Source organism: Dendrobates tinctorius, unplaced genomic scaffold (genome assembly GCF_039654945.1).
Source record: "Dendrobates tinctorius isolate UK_male_01 unplaced genomic scaffold, ASM3965494v1 ptg000020l, whole genome shotgun sequence".
Lineage (NCBI taxonomy): Eukaryota > Metazoa > Chordata > Amphibia > Anura > Dendrobatidae > Dendrobates > Dendrobates tinctorius.
In genome coordinates, this window is record NW_027361688.1 from 52,165,716 (window position 1) to 52,191,995 (window position 26,280).

Genomic DNA, 26,280 nt, shown 5'->3' on the forward strand with positions numbered 1-26,280 from the left:
ATCCCAGTCCCTACTCCAACACAGCTGTTAACAGTACCGGCGTTCTGAGGATGCCGATACTGTCAGCAAAGTCGCAAATGCTAGAATTGCCAGACAGATAGTCTGGCCCGGCCTATGACAGTCTACGGAATTGTTCACGCATCTGTGAATTTTTGCAGACCGGGTTGTCCATGCAAAATTGCAAAGACACGTCTGATATTGATCTGAATGTCAGATCAAACTCTGCAATGAAAGTGTATGGGTAAGTGAAAGAAATTGGACACAACTCGGATGTCATCCATATGCCATCCGTTTTTCACTGACTGATAGAACACAGAAGGTAAAGGAACTTTTTTTTTTCTCTTCAGTGAAAAAGACTGATGAAACTTCAACCAGATTGTGACCAAACTCCGACCAAACTGTGATGAAAAACTTTGATGTAACTCTCTCTGTTTTATTTGCTTGTCAAAAAACCTGATGCTTGAATTAGATCTTATGGCTCTCATTGAACCGATATCTTGTCCTCTCTGAAATACATAGTGTAGAACTGAAAAAAAAACATTAATTAAAGATATTTTATTATTGCAGCAAGACAATGGAAATTGGACGACATTAGTTATACCACTATGTATAAGAGGATTTAACCAAATATGGCTGATAAAGAAGTCAATGTAGGTTAGGCATTACGCATCATATAAATACATAATATATACAGTACATCAATAGGTTTCATTATACCATATACAAATATTATCACCTTTACCTCATTAGAGCAGATTTATTAAGTGACCCGCCAGTCCAGTCTAAAATGAAATTTTAACTGTACATTGTAAATGTATAGTCATCACACCAGGGGGTAATGTATTTTTAAAAGATGGCAGATGCAATCTGTGACTTCTAAATGTGAAGGTTGCACTCAGCAGTGTCAACTGTGCTGGTCCATCAGAAGGTAAGAACGTTCTACAAGGTTAGACTCTGCTTCAATTCTTCAGAGTGCGTTTTTTATACACAACCCTTAAATTGGACTCAAGACTGGCTTTAGAATATGTGATCTTTAAGGTCATGACACAGCCACATGGTTCTTTCCGAGTTTATTGACGGGGCAGTGTTACTTGGGCACTGTATGGCAATTTGGGCCATATATAGTACACCATAAGAAGAGGAGTTGTCAATAGAAGCTACTAACAGGCCGGCCAGGAAATTAGTAAATTCTTGCTGAATCTGTCAGTTAAACATTCATTATTTGTTTTTTTTGTTCCGGGTAAGCTACAATGTCGGTACCCTTTGATAGTGCCAAGCAATGTGAACTCAAATACAAAAGGTAGCGTCTCATTTCAGCCCAGAGAATGGCTTCCTCCTTTTTTTACGGCACACTATTTGTATACAGTCAAACATAAATTCTCGAAGTTACCATGCTATGACCCCGAGCGTAACATCTCTTTTTCTGAAGATGATGTAAGCTTAGATTTCTTAGTGCTTTCCGATGACATACTATTTCCTTTACGATTACAAAGTGTATCTTTTACCAGTGTCCAAAAATCATTAGAAACGTAATAATAAATGAAAGGGTCAATACAGCTATTCAGTGACGTTAGAGACAGCGCCAGCACATACCAGAAGTACAGTTGGTTATGATACTCCCAACTTTTTGCCAAGTAATGAAGCACAAGGAAGATGTTGCTGGGTGTAAAGCAGAGGATGAACATGATAAGCACCAGTGATATCAGTCCAATCGCACGTCTGAAGGATTCTTTCTTCTTTACCAACATCACCAATACCAGCAGATAGCACAATAGAGTGACCACCGATGGAATGGCAAACCCTACAGCGAAAAGTCCAAGAAAATATAGCCTGTACCATTCATAGCCTGAACAGCTTGCCCAGATGTCATTGCAAGTAATTCTGTGTGGATTGTCGAAACATTTTGTCTGTGGTACAACAGCGAATACAGATGCTGCAGCGATTGCCACAAGCCAGATCCCAATAGAAGCGCACGTGGAGCATCGCCAATCACGTAGACTTCTGGCACGGAATGGGTGAACTAGACCAATGTAGCGGTCAATGCTGATGGCCATGAGAAATAACACCGAGCAATACATATTTCCATAAAATACAGCAGTGACTATCCGACAGAGAGATTCTCCAAAAATCCAGTTGTTTTCCATGAAATAGTAAGTTATCTTGAAGGGCAAAGCCAACATGAACAACAAGTCTGCGACAGCCAGGTTGATTAGTAGTGTAGTAGAAGGCATCTTCTTAGCCCTGAAAGTAAGCACCCACAGAGCAATACCATTTGCTGGAAGACCGAAGAAGAATGCCACAGTATAGATAGTAGGCACAACCCTGGTAGTGATGATGGAGTTCAGATGATCCTGAATTTCATTGTCTAAAATTGATGACGTGCAGTTTCTGGTAATGAAGGACCTGGTTTTTACAGGAACTGTAGGAAAAAAAGAGAATACTATGTCATTAATATTTATCTTGTAGATGTTGCCCGCCTTAAAAAAAAATCATTTTCATAAACTCTATTAGGAAATTCTGACTAAATTAAGGAAGGTCTTTGGTTCAGTACCCTCATCTTTTGGCTAAAGTGATTTTGTGAAGAATGAAGTGGTGGAAGTGTCTCTTGTTTTGATAAACTTGTTCTGTCTGGCATTACTTAGGCAATCTGTAGACTCAAAAAGGGCACATTGTAATGTTTCATATCCCCTGTGGTGGTTATTCAGGGATTTTGAGCACCACTAGATATCCCCAAAGATTACAGCTGATCCATGTGGGTCTAAGCAATGGGACATTTTGTGTTCAGCTAACACGTCAGAGATTATTCAAAACAGACAACCCACGCCACCATTCTAACAAAAGAAAACAACTAGGATTATTGTAGATCCATCCTTATTAGAATTATCTGTCCTAGAAAGAAAAGGTCTCATTCTCAGTTTTGATATCCCTGTTTTTCACGGAGAAATGTCCGATATTGATCTGAGCGTTGGGTCAATATCGGTAATGCAAGTCTAAGGGTCTGGGAAAAAAATCGGACAACATTTGCTGTCTGATTTTCACATACTATTAGATAGGAGAAGGAGAACCTTTTTTTTCATGTATGAGAAATACTGATGAAGGAAGGGATCAAACTCTGATGAAAGTCACTAGTGAAACGCTGATGAACATTGCTGATGAAACTTGGCCTGTTTTTCTTATACGTGGAAAAATGAGCCCTATCACTGATGAAAAAGACTATGGGGCTGATTGATCAAAGCTTTTATGGCAAAAACAACTGGTGTAAAAGCTTTGAAAAGTCACATTTTTGCGCAATAGAGAATTGGGCAAAATGTTTGCAACCTTTGACGTTTTGATGCTATTTTGGAGTGACGTCAAATTCATCAAAATATTTCATTTTGTACTCCAGAAATGCTACTCCAGAAGACATTTGTGGCAAATCTGGACAACCCCTGTAAAAAAATTATTTGCACATTGAATTCTACAGTCTCTAAGCCAAAGTAGAAAAACTTTCACTCGTAAATACCCAAATTGCTTAACACATTTTCCTCTTATAGTTCTGTGATTTCATTATTTTCAGGTGTGAGGACATCGGTAGGACTAGAGAGTCAGAGTACTGACTAGTGAAGCAATTTAACACCATCTGTGGACCATATGAGCAACAGATTATATCTTCTGACAAGATGTGGGCTGCAATGCACACAATACATATACAAACCGTGATGAGAGAAGGAAATATACAGATCACGTAATCACGGATTTGTAGTAGAAGTCCGGTAAACTCTCCTGAGTGCACGCAGATGTCTCAAAAATGCTTATGTAGACTGGCATGATCCCTAACATCAGCCTTGGATAGATCTTAATGTGGTGTTTGCAGGTACGCAGGATGCAGCGTCGAGTCACGAGACAACTACGGTGCTTTTAAAGATTCGTTTATGGGACTTCCCTCAGTCACGGCCTGATCACAGAAACAGGGGTAACACAGGTTGCCCATGCAGGGGCTCTAATCGAGCAAACATGGTAATATGTAGAACATGACTACTCCCGGCAACGGCCGGTCACTATAGGGCCGTGGTGTGGTCGACTACGGGTCCTTAAGTCTAGAGTCTACTTAGCTGTCCCGACGTCCCTCGCCGTTCTGGCTGCTGGCCTTTTGACGGAAGAGTTGCTGGGCCCAGTTGTTGAGGCGCTGTTGGAGTCTTCGCGCTTGCTGGTGCGCTGAGGCCTTTGGAACCCCACGGGCCCTGGCGGAGACCTGGGATGAGTAGGCCGCAGCCCCCGGAGCCTGGCAGGCGGCAGGGGTGTACGGTGGCGAGTGACAGGCCACCTGCGCAGCTAACGGTCCGCGGTCAGGAGTGGCCCGGCCCCTGATGCAGCCCGGAGCGGGACAGTGGTGGCCGCTGACGGCGTGGTGCTAGTCGCAGCCACTGGTGTGTGCAGGGTGGCTGCAGGTGACAGGGCATGGGCTGCGGATCCGAGCTCAGGGGAAGCGGCCGCTGCAGCCAAGGGCAGAGGGGAGATAACAGCGGCCGCGAGCTGTGCTGGGGCCACAGTGGCCGCGGGCTGTGGAGAGGCAGCAAGTCTGGGATGATTTGCTGGATACCGTCCCCCTGGAGTCCTCAGTCGGAGTCTTCCCTGGTGCTGGTGAGTCACTCTGGTTGGCAGTCACTCCCATGCTCTCCTATTATCTCTGTCCAGGTCTGCTGACTCATCATCTGGGGAATTCCCGCCCCCTTTATACTGGTCCCTCCCCTAGCTCTCCTGTCTGTCACAAATGTGTGTCGCTGAATACTGTCCCCTGGGGACAGTTTCTCCCGGAACCTGGATGACGGCCCCCTTGGTTGCGGCCCAGGCATCTGACAAGGGGGGGCCGCTCCTCCCACACTGACAACATCAGCCTTGGATAGATATTGATAGTAACATCGGTGGGGATCCGACACTTGACACCCCTACAGATTACCTTTTGTCACCTCCTGTGGTGACCACTGGAGGTGACTAGGCGCTGATTTGCAGTAACAGGTAATGGCCATGAACAATGTGACAGAGCTGTCGTGTTCGGCATACATTTTTTACATCTGGCAAATGCACTGCGCGAATACTGGTTATCTATAGGGGTTTTAAGTGCTGATCCCCCACAGATCTTATAATGATGTCCTTTCCTTTGTACAGGTCAACAATGTAAAAGTACTTGTGATGAAGGAGCACCCGCCATCTTGGATATAGGGCCTAATGCTTGCCTCATGTCTGAGCTTGGCCGGTCCCAGTGACAGCTTTTTGGTCTGTGTTCACAAGAATTACAGGCAGCTAACTGCTCCTACCCCCCCCCCCATGGCCTGTAAGCATGTTGAAGAAAGCAGGATTTAGTGCTCCAATGTTGAATAGCAAGGTCTTTTAGTATGATACTGAGATAAGGCCAAAACAGAACTTCAAAGCTTGAGTAGGAGCCACACAAGCATGGGGCATGAAGGTGCCTGGGGGCTTCAATTAGAATATACCTGTCAGCTGGACACAGAAATACACATCCATTGTCTCTCCCAGCCGCTTCGACTCCATTCTAGGATCATGGATTATGAGCACACCTTTCGAGTTATAGACTCATAAAAAATATCCGCGTGACCTCGAGGAAATCGCGCATCTGGCAGTGCAGCTCCTGAGTTGGTGAGGGCTCTGGGACCTGAGATATAGAGATTGGCCCTCCACAGCGACCCCATTGGGCAATGTTTGCTCTCCACACAACAGGCGAATCAAACCGCATTCACTGGTACCTCTCGTGTCCTGATACGATCATCCTGGAGGAAGTTACCCCCTTTCTTAGATATTGGGAATAAGTTCTGCAGGGAGCTAAAGGGTGCGGATTATTAGCCCACCCGCTGTCACAGGCAGAAGGAACCCAGCATGCTTAAGAACTGGGAGCACATGGCAGACAGTCTCTCTCTCACAGAAGAACCAGATGATGATGATCTAAGAAGGAACTGGGGACAGATCTGCCAAGGGAGCAGCGGCATGCGCTTTGGGGTCTGTCCGGCAACTAAGATTCTTGTACCTGTGGACTGCGGGTAACAGGAGATCCTCCCCTACGGCCATTGGCTCTAGGTGCAGTTCCCTTACTGACCGGAGAGACGAAGGGGGCGCCGGAGAGCTGTGCCTGTGTAGTTACTTCACATTGGTGACGTGGGAGGAACCGGTCTTTCCTCCACATTGGTGGCAGTGGTGGGATCAGAGTAATAGTGTGCATGGGACCCCTACTCCCAGACACTAAAGACTACCAGCGGTAACTTTCACTGCTTGGGTCTTAAGGTCAGCCCAGCACTAGACGGTCAGAGTGTAAATATAATAAGTTGTGTGCGAGGTCAGGGTTGCAGCTGTGTCAGTAACCAGAGGTTCCCAAGATGGCGGAAGGCACCAGGAGTAAGACAAAGGGGGAGGCCAATGCTATGGTCTATGAGGAGGTGGTGGAGGACAATACCAGTGAAGGCGAGGGGAAGCTCAGCCACGGCTCCCCAAGGAGCCAGACCCCCGTGCTCAGTCCCGCAGTGGACTGTCCACCACCTGCCCGCACCAGCTTGTCCAGATCGGAGGCCCTTTTCCAAGCGGCTATGGCACAGTTCGAGGCTGGTAACGCCGCCGCCAATGACAGACTCCTGATGGCGGCAGAGAAAGAAGCGGAATGTGAGCATGCAAAACGTGTGCTGCAGGCTGCAGAATGCCGTGAAGCTGCGGAGCACTGGCACCAACTGGAGATGGCTCAGCACGGGCTCCCGCTGGACGCTCCAGCCCCACCGGGGACCAAGCCAAGGCTTCCAAGGTCTGGGCGGAGGATTTCCCCCCTGCTTGAAAAGGATGGAGACCTGGATTCCTTTCTGCTGGCCTTTGAGAGAACCTGCCTCCAACACCATCTGGCCCTGGATCAGTGGGCAAGGTACTTGACCCCCCACTTGAGGGGTAAGTCCCTGGAAGTTTTGGGGGACTTACCTGCCGGGGAGGAGCAGGACTACAACAGCATCAAGCGGGCCCTGATCCAGCACTAAACCTCACCCCGGAGTCGTACCGTAGGAAGTTCCGGAGCCTGCAGCGGGGCTCAAAGGACACCTGGACCGACCACATGCGGGCACTGCTGAGAGCTGCGGAGCACTGGACTTCGGGTCTAGAGCTAACCACTCGCCAGGAGGTCCAGGAACTGTTCGTCATGGAGCAGTTCTTGTGGAACTGCCCAGAGGACCTCCAGCAGTTCCTCCGTGACCGGAAACAAAAGGGGGCTTCTGCTACAGCTGCCCTGGCAGACGAGTATGCCAACAACAGGGCGTCTGAGCCAAAGAAGCCTGCCAGCAGCACCTGGAGAGGGAGTAAGCCCAATCCTGCCCCTGTCCCCCCAGCCCCCAGAGTGCAAGGGGTGTACCCCCCTGCTGCCCTCTCCAGGCCAGGAGCAGAACTCAGATGTTGTCATCATTGTAACCAGCCGGGACACTTTAAGGCTGCATGTCCCCAGCGCCAGAAGGCCCCATCCTTGTCCCAGAAACCGTCCACTGTTTTGTGTGTGGGAGGGGGTGGTGGGAGGTCACTGGACAATTACCAACCCATCACCATTGGCCGCTCAGCGGTCATGGGACTGCGGGACACAGGCACTGAACGAACCCTGGTAAGTCCTGAGGTGGTGTCCCCTCAAGACTTGGTGCCTGGGAAAACCGTTTCCATCTCCGGAATTGGAGGCGTTGAATGGGCGCTGCCCGTCGCCAAGGTGTTTTTGGACTGGGGCGCTGGGAGGGGAATGCGGGAGGTGGGAGTAACACCAAATATTCCTGACAATGTGTTGTTTGGGACCGATTTGGGGTGGCTAGAGTCTCAGTATGTGGCCACTGAACCCCCAAGTCTGGCTCCCCAAGAATGTCATGACTCTACTGTGAATGCTAATGTTAATGTATTGAATGTGCCTCCAACAGTGGAGGGAGTGAAACCTGATGGTAAGGCTAAGTGTACACGTACCGGAACTCTCGCGGAAATTACCGCGAGAATTCCGGAATTCCAGTCCGCGGGAAAATCGCATTTTAAATTCCCGCGATTTTCCCGCGGAACAACTAGCATTTTGCAAGCGTAATTAGCTTGCAAAATGCTAGCATTTTCCAAGCGATCTGTAGCATCGCTTGGAGAACTGATTGACAGGTTGGTCACACTCGTCAAACATAGTGTTTGACAAGTGTGACCAACTTTTTACTACTGAGGATGCCTATGCAGTGTCAGTAGTAAAATATAGGATGTAAAAAAAAATAAAAAATGTTGTTATTCTTACCTTCCGACGTCCCGCGCATCCGTTCCCAGTAATCCTTTGCGAAAATGCCCGCGATGACGTCCGTTCTCGCGGGATCGCGATGTCTCGCGGTCATTCGCGATGACGACGCGCGAATGACCGCGAGACTTCGCAATCCCGCGAGAACGGACGCCATCGCGGGCATTTTCGCAAAGGATTACTGAAAACGGATGCGTGGAGAGAGGTGATACAGGAAAGATGTATATCTTTCCTGTATATCTATATATAGATGTATATCTATGGAGAGAGGTGGGAATGCTGCGCGGGACGTCGGAGGGTGAGAATAACAATATTTTTTATTTTTAAATTCTATTTTTTACAGGGATATGGTACCCAAAGCCCGGAGGACAGTCTCCTCTCCTCTGGACCGTGGGTACCATCCGCAAATGTTCTGCTTACTTTCCGCATGGTGGGCACAGCCACATGCGGGAAGTAAGCGGAACAATGCATTCCTATGGGTGCGGGATCGCCGCGACAAATTAATGAGCATGCTGCGGTTTTTACCGCGAAGCGATTCCGCCGCGGTAAAAACCGCAGCATTAGCACAGCATTGCGGAATCCCATAGGAATGCATGGGATGCTTATTTTTCGCGGCAAAATCGCGCGGTTAAAACCGCCGCGGAAACGCGAAAAAAACGCCACGTGTGAATTCAGCCTTAAGCCATGCACTGACACTACACACACAGGGCCCACAGTGAGGACAGATGAGAAGACTGCAGGGTAGAGCTCAGAGGTGGAGGGAGGGGCTGCTATGGGCAGTGTAGGGCCCCTAAGTGAATCCAGCCTGCTGAGTCTAGGGCCTCTGCACAAAGAGGAACAGGCCATGGGGGAGGGGGCATCCTGGGAGAGGAGCCACCAGGTAAGACCCCAGGGCAGGAGTTCCCCACATCCGGGATGTCAGGAGGCCAGGGAAGTCTGCCTGACCCGGCGACTTGGTCGGGGGGCCGAGGGGAAGCAGGCGCTACCTGTGGTCTCAGCGGTCGTGGCCGCTGTTACCAGGAGTAGGAGCGCCGGAGCTCAAGGAGCCTCGCTGAGGTCCGACGTTTTCCCCCTCTCTGACCAAGTGGCTGCCGAGTCAGACAGCGGTCAGGAGACAGATCCCGGGGAGCTGACAGAGGATGTGGCAGTTTCGTCAATTCTTGCCACATCGAGTCAGGGATTTCAGGCAGCGTTGGAAGCTCACGCTAGCCTGAAAGCTCTCAAGGAGCAGGCGGCACAGCCTCCCCTGGAGTCCGACCGCGAGCGAGTGGTCTGGGACCAGGGACGGCTGTACCGGGTAACGGACCAGCAGGGTTCACTGGAGGCATGGCCCAGGGACCGACAGTTAGTGGTACCCTATCCGTTCAGGGTGGAATTGTTGCGGATCGCACATGAGATTCCCATGGCCGGCACCTAGGGATCACTAAAACCAGGCCCAGGCTAGCTCAGCATTTCTACTGGTCGGGAATGAGGACCGAGGTGATTGCCTACTGCCGTTCGTGTGACACCTGTCAGAGGGTGGGGAAGGCGGGGTGGCGCCCCAAAGCCCCACTGGTAACTCTGCCCATCATTGAAGAGCCTTTCTCAAGGGTGGCTGTGGATCTCATTGGACCTCTGTCCACTCCCAGCTGCTCCGGGAAATGCTTCATACTAACGGTAGTGGACTATGCCACCCGGTACCCGAAGGCGGTAGCTTTGTCGTCCATTCGGGCCACTGGCCACTGCCTTACTGGAGATTTTCTCCAGAGTAGGGTTCCCCAGGAAATGCTCACCAACCAAGGGACCCAGTTCATGTCACAGCTGATGGAGTCTCTCTGTAAGCAGATACAGGTGCAACATCTGGTAGCCAGCCCGTACCACCCACAGACCAATGGCCTGTGTGAGTGGTTCAATGGCACCTTAAAGCAGATGCTGAAGATGTTGGTCGACTCCCACGGGAGAGACTGGGAGCGGTATCTCCCACACCTGCTGTTTGCATACCGGGAGGTCCCACAGGCCCCAACAGGGTTCTCCCCTTTGAGCTCCTGTACGGGCGACGTGTACGGGGGCCCCTTGCTCTGGTGAAGGAAGCAAGGGAAGGGGATTTGGCCACCCCTGGAGTGTCTGTCATTGAGTATGTCGTGCTCTTCTGGGACAGAATGGTGGCCTTGACGCGACTGGTGCATGACAAAATGGCCCAAGCCCAGGCTGACCAGATGCGGTGGTACGACCAGAATGCTTGTGAGTGGACCTACCAGGTGGGTCAAAAAGTGTGGGTACTGGTCCCCGTACCTCAAAACAAGCTTCAGGCGGCCTGGGAGGGTCCATACCTCGTGCACCAGCGGCTCAACGCTGTCACCTATCTGGTCACTTTGGACCACGCCCATGGAAGGAGGAAGGCCTTCCACATGAACATGATGAAGGCCCATCATGAGCAGGAGGCTTGTGCCCACGCAGTGTGCTACCTTCCCAAGGAAAGAGAGGTAGAAACCCTCCTGGATCTGCTCACCCAAGCCAAGGCGGGTGGATCCATTGAGGATGTGGGGGTTGGCCACCAGCTCTTAGAGGACCAACGTTCCCAGCTGGGGGTCACCCTACAACCCTTTCGGGAGCTGTTCAGCAGCCTACCCGGAAGGACTGAGACAGCCGTCCAAGATGTGGACACCGGCAATCACCCCCGAATCCGGCGTTCAGCATATCGGGTCTCTCTTGATGTGCAGCAGCACATGCGCCAAGAGATAGACGAGATGCTGAAGCTGGGGGTGATACAAGCATCCAACAGTGCGTGGGCTTCGCCTGTAGTCCTCGTCCCTAAAAAGGACCAAACTACGCGGTTCTGCGTGGACTACCGGGGGCTCAACACTGTGACGGTCACCGATGCGTACCCAATGCCACGCATCGATGACCTGCTCGATCAACTGGCCGGGGCCAAGTACCTGACCATCATGGATCTGAGCAGAGGGTATTGGCAGATTCCCCTGACCCCTGGGGCATGGGAAAGCTCTGCCTTTATCACCCCATTCGGACTGTACGAGTCCACCGTGATGCCATTCGGCATGAAGAATGCCCCTGCCACTTTTCAGAGGATGGTCAACACACTGCTCGAGGGACTGGAAGGGTATGCGACCGCATACCTGGATGACATTGCCATCTTCAGTCCCACCTGGGAGGATCACCTAGAGCACCTGGCGCAGGTGCTTGGGCGGATCCAGCGAGCAGGCTTGACCATTAAGCCGGAAACATGCCAGCTGGTTATGAGTGAGATCCACCCTCTGGGACACTGGGTAGGTGGGGGAGCTCTGAAGCCAGAGACCAGGAAGGTGGATGCCATCGCATCCTGGCCCACCCCCTGGACCAAGAAGCAGGTGATGTCCTTCTTGGGGACTGCCGGGTACTATAGGAGGTTTGTTCCACCCTATAGTGCCCTGGCCAAGCCCCCCCTGACGGACCTCACCAAGAAGAAGCTGCCCGTCGCAGTCGACTGGACAGTCGCCTGTGAGACAGCTTTCCAGGCGCTCAAGACCGCCCTTTCTAGCTCTCCTGTACTACAGGCAGCCGACTTCACGCGGCCGTTCGTAGTGCAGACCAATGCCAGCGACTTCGGCCTTAGTGCTGTGCTCAGCCAGGTCGACACTACGGGCCATGAACACCCCGTTCTGTATCTGAGCCGGAAGCTCCTGCCGAGGGAAGTGGCCTATTCCACGATGGAGAAGGAATGTCTGGCAATTGTGTGGGCCCTGCAGCGTCTGCAGCCATACTTGTACGGACGCCAATTCACCATTGAAACTGACCACAACTCTCTCAGCTGGTTACACACGGTCTCTGGGACGAATGGGAGGTTGCTACGCTGGAGCCTCACTCTCCTGCAGTATCACCTCACCATTCGCCACAAAAGAGGAGGGACCATGGTAACGCTGATGGGTTGTCCCGGCAAGGAGAGGGTGCGGAAGGGCGCATGGGGGAGCACAAGACTGTGATACCCCCTAGCGCCCTCTAAAGCAGGGAGGTGTGATGAAGGAGCAGCAGTCATCTTGGATATGGGGCCTAATGCTTGCCTCATGTCTGAGCTTGGCCTGTCCCAGTGACGCCATTTTGGTCTGAATTCACAAGAATTACAGGCAGCTAACTGCTCCTACCCCCCATGGCCTGTAAGCATATTGAAGAAAGCAGGCTTTAGTGCTCCAATGTTGAATATCAAGGTCTTTTAGTATGATAATGAGATAAGGCCAAAACAGAACTTCAAAGCTTGAGTAGGAGCCACGCCAGCATGGGGCATGAAGGTGCCTGGGGGCTTCAATTACAATATACCTGTCAGCTGGACACAGAAATACACATCCATTGTCTCTCCCAGCATCTCCGACTCCATTCTAGGATCATGGATTATGAGCACACCTTTCGAGTTATAGACTCATAAAAAATATCCGCGTGACCCTGAGGAAATCGTGCATCTGGCAGTGCAGCTCCTGAGTCGGTGAGGGCTCTGGGACTTGAGATATAGAGATTGGCCCTCCACAGCGACCCAATGGGGCCATGTTTGCTCTCCACACGACAGGCAAAACAAACTGCATTCACTGGTACCTCTCGTGTCCTGATACGATCATCCTGGAGGAAGTTACCCCCTTTCTTAGATATTGGGAATAAGTTCTGCAGGGAGTTAAAGGGTGGAGATTATTAGCCCACCCTCTGACACAGGGGGGAGGAACCCAGCATGCTTAAGAACTGGGATCACATGGCAGACAGTCTCTCACAAAAGAACCAGATGATGATCTAAGAAGGAACTGGGGACAGATCTGCCAAGGGAGCAGTGGCATGCGCTTTGGGGTCTGTCCGGCAACTAAGATTCTTGTACCTGTGGACTGCAGAGCTCCTGGCATCCACATGCAACCTACAACCTGGTAAATTGACCTCCAGCTTAATATCTCTAAGTCTTGTACCATTATTATTATATTTTTACCCTGACTGCAAATCCACTGTATTTCCATTGTATAGCTTACTGTATATTTCTGTAATTATCTAGTGCGCCCTTAAGGCAATTAAACCATAAAATTAATCTTGGGCTGATGCTTTTACTCTGATTACGGATCTTAGAATACCCAGCGGGTAACAAGACATCCTCCCCGGTGGCCATTGGCTCTAGGTGCAGTTCCCTTACAGACCTGAGAGACTAAGGGGGCACCGGAGAGCTGTGCCTGTGTAGTTACGTCACATTGGTGACGTGGGAGGAACCGGTCTTTCCGCCACAGTACTTGAGAACCCTTTTAAAATCAACGATATTGGCTTCTTCTCACAGTTGATGGACAAGTGAAAGATCTATCAGTCACTTGTATCAGCACTGGGCAGAATTGGACTAGTCTTGTCCCTTCCTACGTTCCTTGATTTTTAAATTATGTTTTTTTCTAAAAATGATGAATGATTTCAGAGAAAAACATACCGTAACTGTCCACAATTGTGCAGGCAAGTTCGGATTCACATTGGATAACATGAATTGCCTGACAGGTTCTCTTTAAGACCGCTTGCACATGGGTCAATATAGGTCAACTTCTGAGTGAAATCAAACAACAAGGGGAAGTGAGAGCAGCAGCAGCTCTCACTTCTTCCAGATGTCAGATATGTCTGAAGGAGAGGAGATTGAAGTGGTTGCTAATTGGCTGCAGGGATTGCGTGACATAACAACGTCATGCAAACTCTGTGACAGCCAGTGCCGCAACGGCACCAGAGTTGAGTATAGGCTGTTATTTTTCTTAGGGAAAACACAGTGAATGAGAGGAGGCTGTACGAGTACTGGACAACCCCTTTACCCTATCTAAATATGTATATATTATAGTGTAAGTGTAGTAAAATACTCATATACTGATCCATCATCGTCTTACCCAAGTTAAGCACCACTCCAGCCCTCTCCTGAGTCAGATGATATCAATCCCCCCCTATTCTATTTGGTTATTTTGACTTACCAGACTTGTCTTTACTGTGAAATTAGCATTTGAATTGATATGCAAATGAGATTGAAGAGCTGCAGACCTGAAGCCTCTGTCACTCCAGCTCTACACCCCGCCCAGCTCCACCCTCCTCTGCTTGACTGACAGCTCCTATGTCTGAGTTCACCCAGCATAGAGGCTATCAGTCGAGAAGGAAGAGGTGGTGTTGGTGGAGGAATAGAGGAACAGAGCTGGAGTGACAGAGGTTTCGGACCTACAGTACTGTCTCATTTGCATATCAATTCAAACACTGATTTCTCAGTGACAGAGGAAAGGACTAGTTAGGTAAAGGTATTGCTCGACCTGCGTAGCATGCACATATAGTTTAAATAGATTCCCTTTAAAGTGGAATTTCAGGATTTTTATAAAATGTGCAGAGCAGAAATGTGTTTAAGTATCCAATACTCATACTCACTTTATTTATCCATGTCTTGGACGATCCACGGTTGAAAGAATTGTTTAAATATGCGGAATGTTCTTTGAAAACCCTGTCGTCTATGAAGAGTTAATGACTTGTACTCTGTTCACACCACATTTTTGGCCAATCTGAGATGTACCGTATAATGTAAAGTAGAATTCTGTAGTGAGATGTAGTCAAAATTGTGACTGCTCTTATCTGTTTTAATGACAAGACTGAATAGCATCTATTGCTCTTGTTAGAAACACCCAAAAATATAAGTTTGGGACAGTAAGGAAAGAATTAAAAAAAAATCCCAGTAGCTCTTAACTATATCTTCTGCATGTCATTGCGAGTTCACGTTTCTCTTCTTCGGTACTTTATTGCCACAAGTAGGACATATTTTCAATTGTACCTCTAAATATTTCCGATGGCTGAAGAACTATAGTTAGACCCAGAATATCAACAAGACCCTGTGAATATATACAGACAGGCAGGAATAGTATGCAGGGCCAGGATTGGTACCAGCTCATTCATGCTCCACATAGTTCCCTTCCCTTAAAGACCAGACATGTACAGTCTATATGTCCACATAGGGGAAACTTTTCTGCTCAGGACCTCCTACTACTACGAAGGCAGAAAGAGAGTCTCCAGCCCTGGTGGACCTAACTTATCCATGTATTTCAACCATCAGCCAGAGCTTCTTTATGGGGAGGATACTTGATTGTTGGGGGGGTTCAGGAACTAAGCCTGTGAGATCAGTGGTTTCTTTAGAGAAGGGGTTTGTTCTACAATCCCTGAGATAGACCTAGAAATAATTATTCTTTATGACTTGATAGATTGGTATTTGCATTCCTATATCACCAGCTGGAAATTCCATTTTTAAATTAAAGAGCTATACAAACAGAACAGTTGCTCTCGGAAATTGGTGATGAAAACATTAAATGTGTTTTGTTTGCTGCTTTCTGTGGACTTTATCTAGTATTACAAATAGAAGCAGCACTCAGAATAGTGAATATGATTTTTATTGGGCAAATGAAGACATTGATATTGGGCCACATACATTTTTGTACATCATTTCTTCTATGTGTATGTATTATGACCTCGTATCAAGGTGGAGGTCAATCTGCTGCTTGCCATTTGATCTAATATCTATTTATCCATTATCTGTCTCATATCTATCAATATCTATCAATCTATTTATCTTTTACCGTATCTATCTATCTATTTATTATCTATGTATCCTATATCTATCTATCTATCTATCTATCTATCTATCTATCTATCTATCTATCTATCTATCTATCTATACAGTATGGTAAAATGTATGCTGCTTATGAATTACCAGTCTCATATTAAAAAAAATCCTGAAATTACAGAGCTTAGTACATTGAACACAATAAAACTATAAACCCCACATCACCCTTTAAAATAAAATACAAATGATAATGTATGTAAAGCGCTGTGGAATTAATGGCGCTATATAACAAGTAAAATAAATAAAAAACAAATAAAATGATAAGATACAGCCATAAATATTTCTGTTTAGCTGTGGATGGTAAAGTATTTGATTTACCTGTAGGGCAGGAAGCCTGTACATTGCTCGGGAAGTAAAGACAAATGAGAGCGATGTACAGAAGCCGCGCAGACATTGTGAAGTCCTGAGCACCAGAGGCGCTGACACTGTTGCGGGATGGCTTGTAGTGAACAGATAACAGTGAGCCCCAACCAGAGTCTGCAGGAAAGCCGTCCATCCTCTGATTGTGCAATACCACATGCTTCTCCAGAAACTTTTTTTTTAGTGATGACGTCTATAGCTGTTTTGTCTTCAGTAGTTTTATTCCATTTTCTGTTGTTAAAAGGGTTTTTCCATGAATAAAGTACATTTTAATCAATAGATCTTGGAATAATAACTTCCACAATTGGAGGTGTTTAAAAAAATGAGATAATCTTATAAATGTGCCCCTGCTGTGTACTGTGTAATGGCTGTGTCTGACCATTCGGGGACATCATCTGATCATACCACATCTCCTGGGCAGGGGAGGATGCAAAAGAGAATGCATATAGGACAGAAGGGGAGGAAGCAAAAGAGTATACAGATAGGACAGCAGGGGAGGAAGCAAAATAGTATACAGATAGGACATCAGGGAGGAAGCAAAAGAGTATACAGATAGGTCATCAGGGAGGAAGCAAAAGAGTATACAGATGGGACAGAAGAGGAGGAAGCAAAAGAGTATACAGATAGGTCATCAGAGAGGAAGCAAAAGAGTATACAGATGGGACAGCAGAGGAGGAAGCAAAAGAGTATACATGTAGGGTTGGTGGGCCGAGCTGGGGGGGTGGTCCCTCTTCTTACCGCGCAGAGACGAAACAGAGACAAGATGGAGGCAGGTACTGGGTACAACAGGTCCAAGTTTATTTCTTTACTTGCCGTCCGCCTAACGACCTCCGCAACACACCGCACTTTTCTTCACTTGTCGGCCCTTCGTTTTCAGAGCCGTTTTCACACTGTACTTCTCACCAGGGACGTATTTGTACGTACCGTCCCTCCTTCACTGTTTGATGTTCCTGACAGGTCCGTCACTGTGGCCGCCCTAGGCCCGTAAACCAACAGCGTTTCCACTGGTCAGTCGTCGTGTTAAATACAGTCTCTTGCACCCACTGCCACGTCTCTTCTGCGGTACCTTCCTGTCAGGACCACCCCCCTGACGTTCTCTCTCCTCAGTCCCCCTGGTAGGATTCTCCTCAGAGCGCACAGACTGGCGCAGTCCTCCTGTCACCTGAGCTCCCCCTGGGGACTGGAACTTTCTGGAACCCTCCCTCAGAATTTATAGCTCACCCGGTTCCTTGAAACTGTCACTCCAACCACGCCCCCCATGACCAACGGTTTCTAAAGCCCTAAGCTGCTGTCAAGTCCTTTGCTCACACTCCTCCCTGCCATCTAATGTCCACCCAAGGTACTGCACGTCCACTACACTTTCCTAGCTGTTTCCCCACTGTCATAACTGACACCTACCTACACTGTGCAAACCTTTCCTTCTTCACTCTGACTAGTCCGTCCGTCCGTCAGGTCACCTTCCCTACACTCTCCCTTCCTTTGTCCATTGTCGTCCTCGACAATCGTCATCCCTGCCTTCGTCGTTCTGAAGCTACACCTACATTCTGTTGTCGGACCAGCTGTTGAGCCAAACCCAATATCTGCGGGGGCCGAACCATACTGGGAGCACTATGCTCTGAGCAGCCTACTGCTACTCACCAGCGCGCACGCCACATGACAACGTCTTTCCGAATTGGGCTAGGTACACCCATATTCTCTCTATGGCGTGTACCTTCCCCTACTCTCCCCTACTGTCACCTTCCACTATTCGGTATGCCATGATCGAGGTCTCTTACCTTCCAGATCATTACCAGCGCCCGCCTTCCTCCTTCAGGGGTGTCCATGGTGTTGGGGACCTGACCTAAGACGGCTGTCTCTCTCACGTCTTCCATTTCTATATCTTTCTCTCAAAAACGGGTCATGGTCGGCGTCCCGGTCTCCCAGATCTCCTCAACTCTTAGATCCCTACCGGATCTAACACTTTCCTTTGGTCCCGCAGACCTTCCCTTACCCGGACCTGTTGCATTTTACCTTGCATATTATACATCAAACAACTTTATAATAGCACAAGTACCCATTTTTATATTTTTTTTTTTCATTTTCTTTTGCTTTAAAACTCAACATCCAACAGTAAACATCACCAGTACTCCTTTTCCCTCCCCCTTCCTTGGACATGGACACTCCCTCTCTTTTACATATCCCCGCTCTGTCAGGCAATCAACTTTACGTTTGCTTTCCATACATGAAACATAAGAAAAGAGAGAAACAGAAAATAATTACATCAGATAACAACAAAACATTTTTTTTTTTAACGCAACTGTCCTTTTTAACCTGCACAACGGTGCACCGAAATTCTGACAGTCCAGGCCATCTCCTGATGGCCGGTAGCAAGGGGCCCCACAACCGTGGAGCTCCTGGGATGCAGGGAGTGTCCACAACAGTCCTCTTTATGGGGGTTCGCATTCCTCGGGTTCCGCCAATACTGCCACCGCATAATATCCGCGGGGGCAGTACTCTTTATAATAGGAAACCAAGTCCCCTTCTTTTAGAGCCCGGCCATGTCGTATAGAGGCCACGTTCACATACACTTTCTGGCCAGTCTTATCACGGATGAAACCGTACCCCTTCTCGAGGTTGGTGTATACCAGCCGTCCCAGTGATCTTTTCTCTGCCATGCCAGCCTCCCCCTTGTCATGCAGCTGTTTCCAAATCGCTTTCTCCCGTGCCTTCTTTCCCTTAATAACCTCTGCAACCCAAACGGGGGGTACCGCACCAGTCCCAGAGTCCGGTGGGCGGGAGCTTGCCGACAAAGGACGTGGGGCAGAGGCGGCCGATGGAGCCAAGTGGCGGTTGAGGGCAGCCGTGTTTGTAGGGGGCTGGTCCAAAGGGCCCGTCAAACGGGCCGCCGCTGTTTTTAGCGCTGGCATTTTCACGGCCGCAGGGTAGGCCGCATCCACAACTTTAAGCAGAGCCGGAGTGACAGCCGATTCGGGTGATAAAGCTGGGATCGGCAGAGGAAGTGCAACTGAGACTCTTGCCAATGAACTCCGCCCTAAGGACTCCGGGCGGGTTGGCTCAGGGACAGGGGCAGAGGCCTCGCTCAACTCCGCGTAAAGCAGCGGGCCCTCTGCAGCCAGGCCTACCGGTACACAGGAGGATGCGTGTTGCGGCAGAATGGTAGGGGCCGCTGGGGTAGCCGCCGGCAGAGCTGGGGGAACTCTCACCTTCCCCGGCACCGCGGCTTCCGTCACATCACCACACGGCTCCTCCCGCAGCCTCCGCTCTCCAACCCGCTGCTCCGTGGGCCTAGCCTCCATACTCAGGGGCTCCGTGGGGAGATTCTCCGCCGGTATCAAGGGCAGCCGCTCTTTCTGGCTCCGCTCGGGCCCCGCACAGGCTCCACTTTTTGCCCATGGATCCGAGGATAACGCCTTCTGCCTTACTTCGTTCTCCCGCCGCCATTGCCACTCCAGGCGGCCGATACCCCGGCACCCGCAGCGTCTCATACCATCCGTTGGGCAGCAATCGAATGGCGCCAAAGAGCCACAGCCAAGTCCTTCTGTGCCACTCCTCCTGCAGGGTGGGGCGTCGGCAGGCCTTTCCACCCATCTGTCAGGGTCCAGTACATGGGTCCAGTACCCCAGCTGCCAAATTATCCTCAACCAGTTCCCACAATCCATCTCTTCAGACCCTGCAGTCTGGACTATAAATTTAGAACCATCCATAGGGGTGCACGCATGTGGGGGTGCACGCATCACAGAAGCAAAGCGTCACGAAGATAAGCGTCGGGATACAGCAGTTATTACATGGCAGTTAGTCAGGACAGGAGTCAGGTAACCCTCACTCTGCTGTCCCTTTTAACCATGTGCTTTATTCCTATCCTCCTATGTTCTCTTGCAATCCACTTTCACCGACCAATCCCCCCTCCATCACGACTCATATACATCAGCTCCTCTCTCTTTGCTTCTCCCATGTACAGCTCCCATGCACTTCTCACCTTCTTAAAAAGCCTCAGCCCATCTTGCCCAAACACACTGCACATAAAATCTTCATACAATTCCAAAAACTACTTGCTCTTTATCTTCCTGCTCCTACTGATTTCAGGGGACATCTCCCCCAACCCCGGTCCACCATCCCCCAACCTCAACCCCTACCCTACCTCACATCGAAACCTTAATAATCTTACTAATATCACTTGCACTCCTTCATCTCCTTCTTTCAATTGTGCCCTTTGGAATCCACGGTCTGTATGCAACAAGCTTCCTTTCCTACACAATTACTTTCTGAAAAACTCTCTGAATTTGTTGGCCCTCACGGAAACCTGGATTCAGGATTCTGACACTGTCTCTCCTGCTGCCATTTCCCATGGTGGCTTACAATTCTCCCATTCCCCGAGACCGACAAATAGACCTGGTGGTGGAGTCGGCATACTCCTGTCCCCACAATGCACTTTCCAGGTCATCCCCTCAGTTCCATCACTCTCATTCCCTTCTTTTGAAGTCCACACCATCAGGCTCTTTCGTCCCCTCTCCCTCAGAGTAGCGGTCATATACCGGCCCCCAGGCTCACCCACCCACTTCCTGGACCATTTCTCTGCCTGGCTGCCGCACTTCATGTCCTCAGAACTACCAACCCTTATCCTGGGAGACTTCAACATCCCCATTAACAGCCCCACTTCCACATCTGCATCCCAGCTTCTATCACTAACCACTTCTCTAGGCTTCTCTCAGCTCTCAACCTCTGAAACACACAAAGACGGTAACACCCTGGACCTGGTTTTCGCCCGGCTCTGCTCAATCTCCTACCTAGATAACTCACCGCTTCCCCTCTCTGACCACAACATTCTCTCCTTTACACTCACAAATCCTCGCTCACCCCAGCACCCTCCTACCTACCATTCAGTCAGAAATCTACAAGCCATTAACCCTCATACACTTTCAGACTCCCTACACTCATCATTGTCCCCAATCTCTTCTTTGTCCTGTCCTGATCTGGCTGTACATCACTTCAATGACACTCTTAGAAGCACCCTTGACCAAGTAGCTCCCCTCACCCTCAGAACCTCCAAACACAGAGTGAAACAGCCCTGGCTCACATCGCAAACCCGATTTCTCCAGCGATGCTCTAGGTGTGCTGAACGCTTATGGAGGAAAACACACACACCAGAAGACTTCATACACTTCAAATTTATGTTAAGGACATATAACTCTGCCCTTCACCTCGCCAAACAGACCTACTTCACCACCCTGATCTCCTCACTATCCAACAACCCCAAGAAACTTTTTGACACCTTTCACTCCCTCCTCAGGCCAAAAGCACAAGCCCCTATCACAGACATTTGCGCTGATGACCTGGCCTCCCACTTTATAGAGAAAATAGACAATATCCGTCAGGAAATCCGCTCCCAATCACCAAGTTCAGTGACTCCCATCCCTCCCTGCATTTCCCCTGGCTCACTCTCCACATTTGCTCCCATCACAGAAGAAGAAGTCTCCAGGCTCCTCTCCTCTTCTCGTCCAACTACATGCACAACCGACCCCATTCCCTCACATCTCCTTCAGTCTCTCTCCCCAGTCGTCACAACTCACCTAACTACAATCTTTAATCTCTCCCTCTCCTCTGGCATTTTCCCCTCCTCCTTCAAACACTCTATCATTACTCCATTACTAAAGAAACCCACCCTTGACCCATCCTGCACAAACAACTACAGACCAGTCTCCAATCTCCCCTTCATCTCTAAACTCTTGGAGCGCCTGATATACTCACGCCTTACCCGTTACCTCTCCACTCACTCCCTCCTAGACCCTTCACAGTCCGGTTTCCGCCCCCTACATTCGACAGAAACTGCACTCATCAAAGTGACCAATGACCTTCTGACAGCAAAACGTAATGGTGACCATTCTCTGCTCATTCTTCTCGACCTTTCTGCAGCTTTCGACACTGTTGACCATCCTCTCCTACTCTCTAGGCTCCAGTCACTAGGCATTAAGGACACTGCTCTTTCCTGGTTCTCCTCCTATCTTTCCGACCGCTCCTTCAGTGTTCTGTTTTCTGGCTCCACTTCATCTCCTCTTCCTCTCACTGTTGGGGTACCTCAGGGCTCAGTCCTTGGCCCCCTTCTCTTCTCTCTCTATACAGCCCCAATTGGACAGACCATCAGCAGATTTGGCTTTCAGTACCATCTTTATGCTGATGACACACAACTGTACACATCATCCCCTGACCTTACCTCCGCTGTACTACAGAACGCCACTGACTGTCTGTCTGCAGTCTCCAACATCATGTCTGCTCTCTATCTGAAACTCAACCTCTCCAAAACTGAACTTCTTCTGCTCCCACCATCTACTAACCTCCCTAAATCTGACATTTCCCTCTCTGTGGGTGGCACCATAATAACACCCCGACAGCAGGTGCGCTGTCTGGGTGTTATGTTCGACTCCGATCTCTCCTTCACCTCCCATATACAATCTCTTGCCCGCTCATGCCGCTTACACCTAAAGAACATCTCTAGAATCCGCCCTTTTCTCACCATGGAAACAACAAAAACTCTCACTGTCGCCCTGATCCACTCCCGCCTAGACTACTGTAATGCTCTATTAATTGGCCTCCCTCTCACTCGACTCTCCCCTCTCCAGTCTATCCTTAATGCAGCAGCCAGGGTTGTCCATCTGGCTAATCGTTTCTCAGACGCGTCCGCTCTTCGCCAGTCGTTACACTGGCTGCCAATTCATTACAGGGTACAATTCAAAGTACTTGTTCTCACCCACAAAGCTCTCCACAGTGCGGCACCCCCGTACATCTCCTCCCTCATTTCTGTCTATCGGCCTAACCGACCGCTGCGCTCTGCAAATGACTTTCGACTAACCTCTGCCCTAATCCGTACCTCCCACTCCCGACTCCAAGACTTCTCCCGTGCTGCGCCAATCCTCTGGAATGCTCTACCCCAAAATATTAGGACCATCCACAATTTGCATAGTTTTAGGCGCTCGCTCAAAACACATTTGTTCAGAGCGGCCTATCACATTCAGTAATCAAAGTCATGTTTGTGTGTGTGTAGCCCATTCACTATCTCCATCTAACCCCCACCCCCTGAAGATGGCTGGACCGTCATTGTAAATACATCATTGTAAATACAAACCTGTGCTTTGTATCCCCCCCACCTCATTGTAGATTGTAAGCTCCACGAGCAGGGTCGTCTTATTTCGCTTTAATTATTGTATTGTTAACGTTGTTACTTATGACTGTTGTGTTTGAAACTGTTCAACTGTAAAGCGCTGCGGAATATGTTGGCGCTATATAAATAAAGATTATTATTATTATTATTATTATTATGGGAGCGTCGGCCTCCGGGCACATACTGCTGCCCACGGGGGTACGTTGGAGGGGGTCCCAGTCCATTCAACACGACTACAAACACCCGGACCTCTCCCCTGCGCTGTAGTAATGCCGCCATCTTGCACAGCTCCTGATACCGCCCCGGATCTTCGGTCAGCACCACGGAGTCACCACAGCGCTCCCCATTTGTATTCCACAGGTAGGTCCTTTGTAATCCACAGGTAATTGTAATCCAAACAGAGTAGTCCAAGTCCTTTTCCATTCTTTGAGGCAGGTCTGCCGCAGAAGATGAGGTATTAGCGGCGGTGATCCTGCCGACTACGCCAAATGTAGGGTTGGTGGGCCGAGCTGGGGGGGTGGTCCCTCTTCTTACCGTGCAGAGACGAAACAGAGACAAGATGGAGGCAGGTACTGGGTACAACAGGTCCAAGTTTATTTCTTTACTTGCCGTCCGCCTAACGACCTCCGCAACACACCGCACTTCTCTTCACTTGTCGGCCCTTCGTTTTCAGAGCCGTTTTCACACTGTACTTCTCACCAGGGACGTATTTGTACATTCCGTCCCTCCTTCACTGTTTGACGTTCCTGACAGGTCCGTCACTGTGGCCGCCCTAGGCCCGTAAACCAACAGCGCTTCCACTGGTCAGTCGTCGTGTTAAATACAGTCTCTTGCACCCACTGCCACGTCTCTTCTGCGGTACCTTCCTGTCAGGACCACCCCCCTGACGTTCTCTCTCCTCAGTCCCCCTGGTAGGATTCTCCTCAGAGTGCACAGACTGGCGCAGTCCTCCTGTCACCTGAGCTCCCCCTGGGGACTGGAACTTTCTGGAACCCTCCCTCAGAATTTATAGCTCACCCGGTTCCTTGAAACTGTCACTCCAACCACGCCCCCCATGACCAACGGTTTCTAAAGCCCTAAGCTGCTGTCAAGTCCTTTGCTCACACTCCTCCCTGCCATCTAATGTCCACCCAAGGTACTGCACGTCCACTACACTTTCCTAGCTGTTTCCCCACTGTCATAACTGACACCTACCTACACTGTGCAAACCTTTCCTTCTTCACTCTGACTAGTCCGTCCGTCCGTCAGGTCACCTTCCCTACATACAGATGGGACAGCTTGGGAGGAAGCAAAAGAGTATTCAGATAGGACAGCAGGGGAGGAAGCAAAAGAGTATACAGATAGGACATCAGGGAGGAAGTAAAAGTTTTTACAGATAGGACAGCAGGGGAGAAGCATAAGAGTGTACACATGGGACAGCAGGGGAGGAAGCAAAAGAGTATACAGATGGGACAGCAGGGGAGGAAGCAAAACAGTATACAGATAGGACATCAGGGAGGAAGCAAAAGAGTATTCAGATAGGATAGCAGGGAGGAAGCAAAAGAGTATACAGATAAGACAGAAAGGGAGGAAGCAAAAGAGTATACAGATAAGACAGCAGGGGAGGAAGCAAAAGAGCATACAGATAGGACAGAAAGGGAGGAAGCAAAAGAGTATACAGACAGGACAGCAGGGAAGGAAGCAAAAGAGTACATAGATAGTACATCAGTGAGGAAGCAAAAGAGTATACAGATAGGACAGCAGGGAAGGAATCAAAGGAGTATACAGATAGGACAGAAAGGGAGGAAGCAAAAGGGTATACAGATAGGACAGCAGGGAAGGACGCAAAAGAGTATACAGGTAGAACAGCAGGGGAGGAAGAAAAAGAGCATACAGATAGGACAGCAGGGGAGGAAGCAAAAGAGTATACAGATAGGACATCACTGAGGAAGCAAAAGAGTATACAGATAGGACAGCAGGGGAGGAAGCAAAAGAGTATACAGATAGGACATCAGTGAGGAAGCAAAAGAGTATACAGACAGGACCACAGGGAAGGAAGCAAAAGAGTATATAGATAGTACATCAGTGAGGAAGCAAAAGAGTATACAGATAGGACAGCAGGGAAGGAATCAAAGGAGTATACAGATAGGACAGCAGGAGAGGAAGAAAAAGAGTATACAGATAGGACAGAAGGGGAAAGCAAAAGAGTATACAGATAGGACAGAAAGGGAGGAAGCAAAAGGGTATACAGATAAGACAGCAGGGGAGGAAGCAAAAGAGCATACAGATAGGACAGAAAGTGAGGAAGCAAAAGAGTATACAGATAGGACAGCAGGGAAGGAAGCAAAAGAGTATACAGATAAGGCCTGTTTCACACTTCCGTTTTTGACCATCAGTCAAAATCTGCCGTTTTTGCAAAAAAACGGATCCGACATTTTTTTTGGCAGATCCGTTTTTTTCCCCATTGACTTGCATTACCAGCGGATGTTGAGGGATGGCCATCCTTTGGATCCTTTTTTTGCGGATCCGTCAATTTTTTTGCGTCCGCCGAGATGCCTGGACGGACCATGTAACGTTTTTTGTACTGCAGGATCCGCATTTTGATACAGCGCATACCCGGAGGAATGAAGAATGAAGTCAAGAGGAAATTAAACCCTGAAATCATTTCTGGCGTACAGAGAAAAATGATCTCTCTCTCTCCTTCCCGGGCAGCGGTTCCTTTGAAATTCTTCATTCAGCGGATCCGTCACAAAAACGGATCCTGTGGCATCCGTTTACATCAGTTAGGAATGGATCCGCTTTCCGCCTTTTTGGCAGATTTTAACTGACACAACAAACTGAAGTGTGAAACAGGCTTAAGTCAGCAGGAGAGGAAGAAAAAGAGTATACAGAAAGGACAGAAGGGGAGGAAGCAAAACAGTA

The 26,280-nt window shown here is 49.0% G+C and overlaps 1 protein-coding gene across 1 annotated transcript; it reads right to left on the reverse strand.

Annotated features, from left to right (window-relative positions):
• Positions 1-540: 540 nt before the first annotated feature.
• On the reverse strand, positions 541-16,369 carry LOC141083664 (proteinase-activated receptor 4-like). The gene is made up of 2 exons (XM_073568038.1): positions 16,185-16,369; positions 541-2,419 (listed from the first exon to the last, which is right to left on the reverse strand). The coding sequence occupies exons 1-2, from the start codon at positions 16,360-16,362 to the stop codon at positions 1,395-1,397; spliced, it is 1,203 nt and encodes a 400-aa protein (XP_073424139.1). The 5' UTR covers positions 16,363-16,369; the 3' UTR covers positions 541-1,394.
• Positions 16,370-26,280: the final 9,911 nt, after the last annotated feature.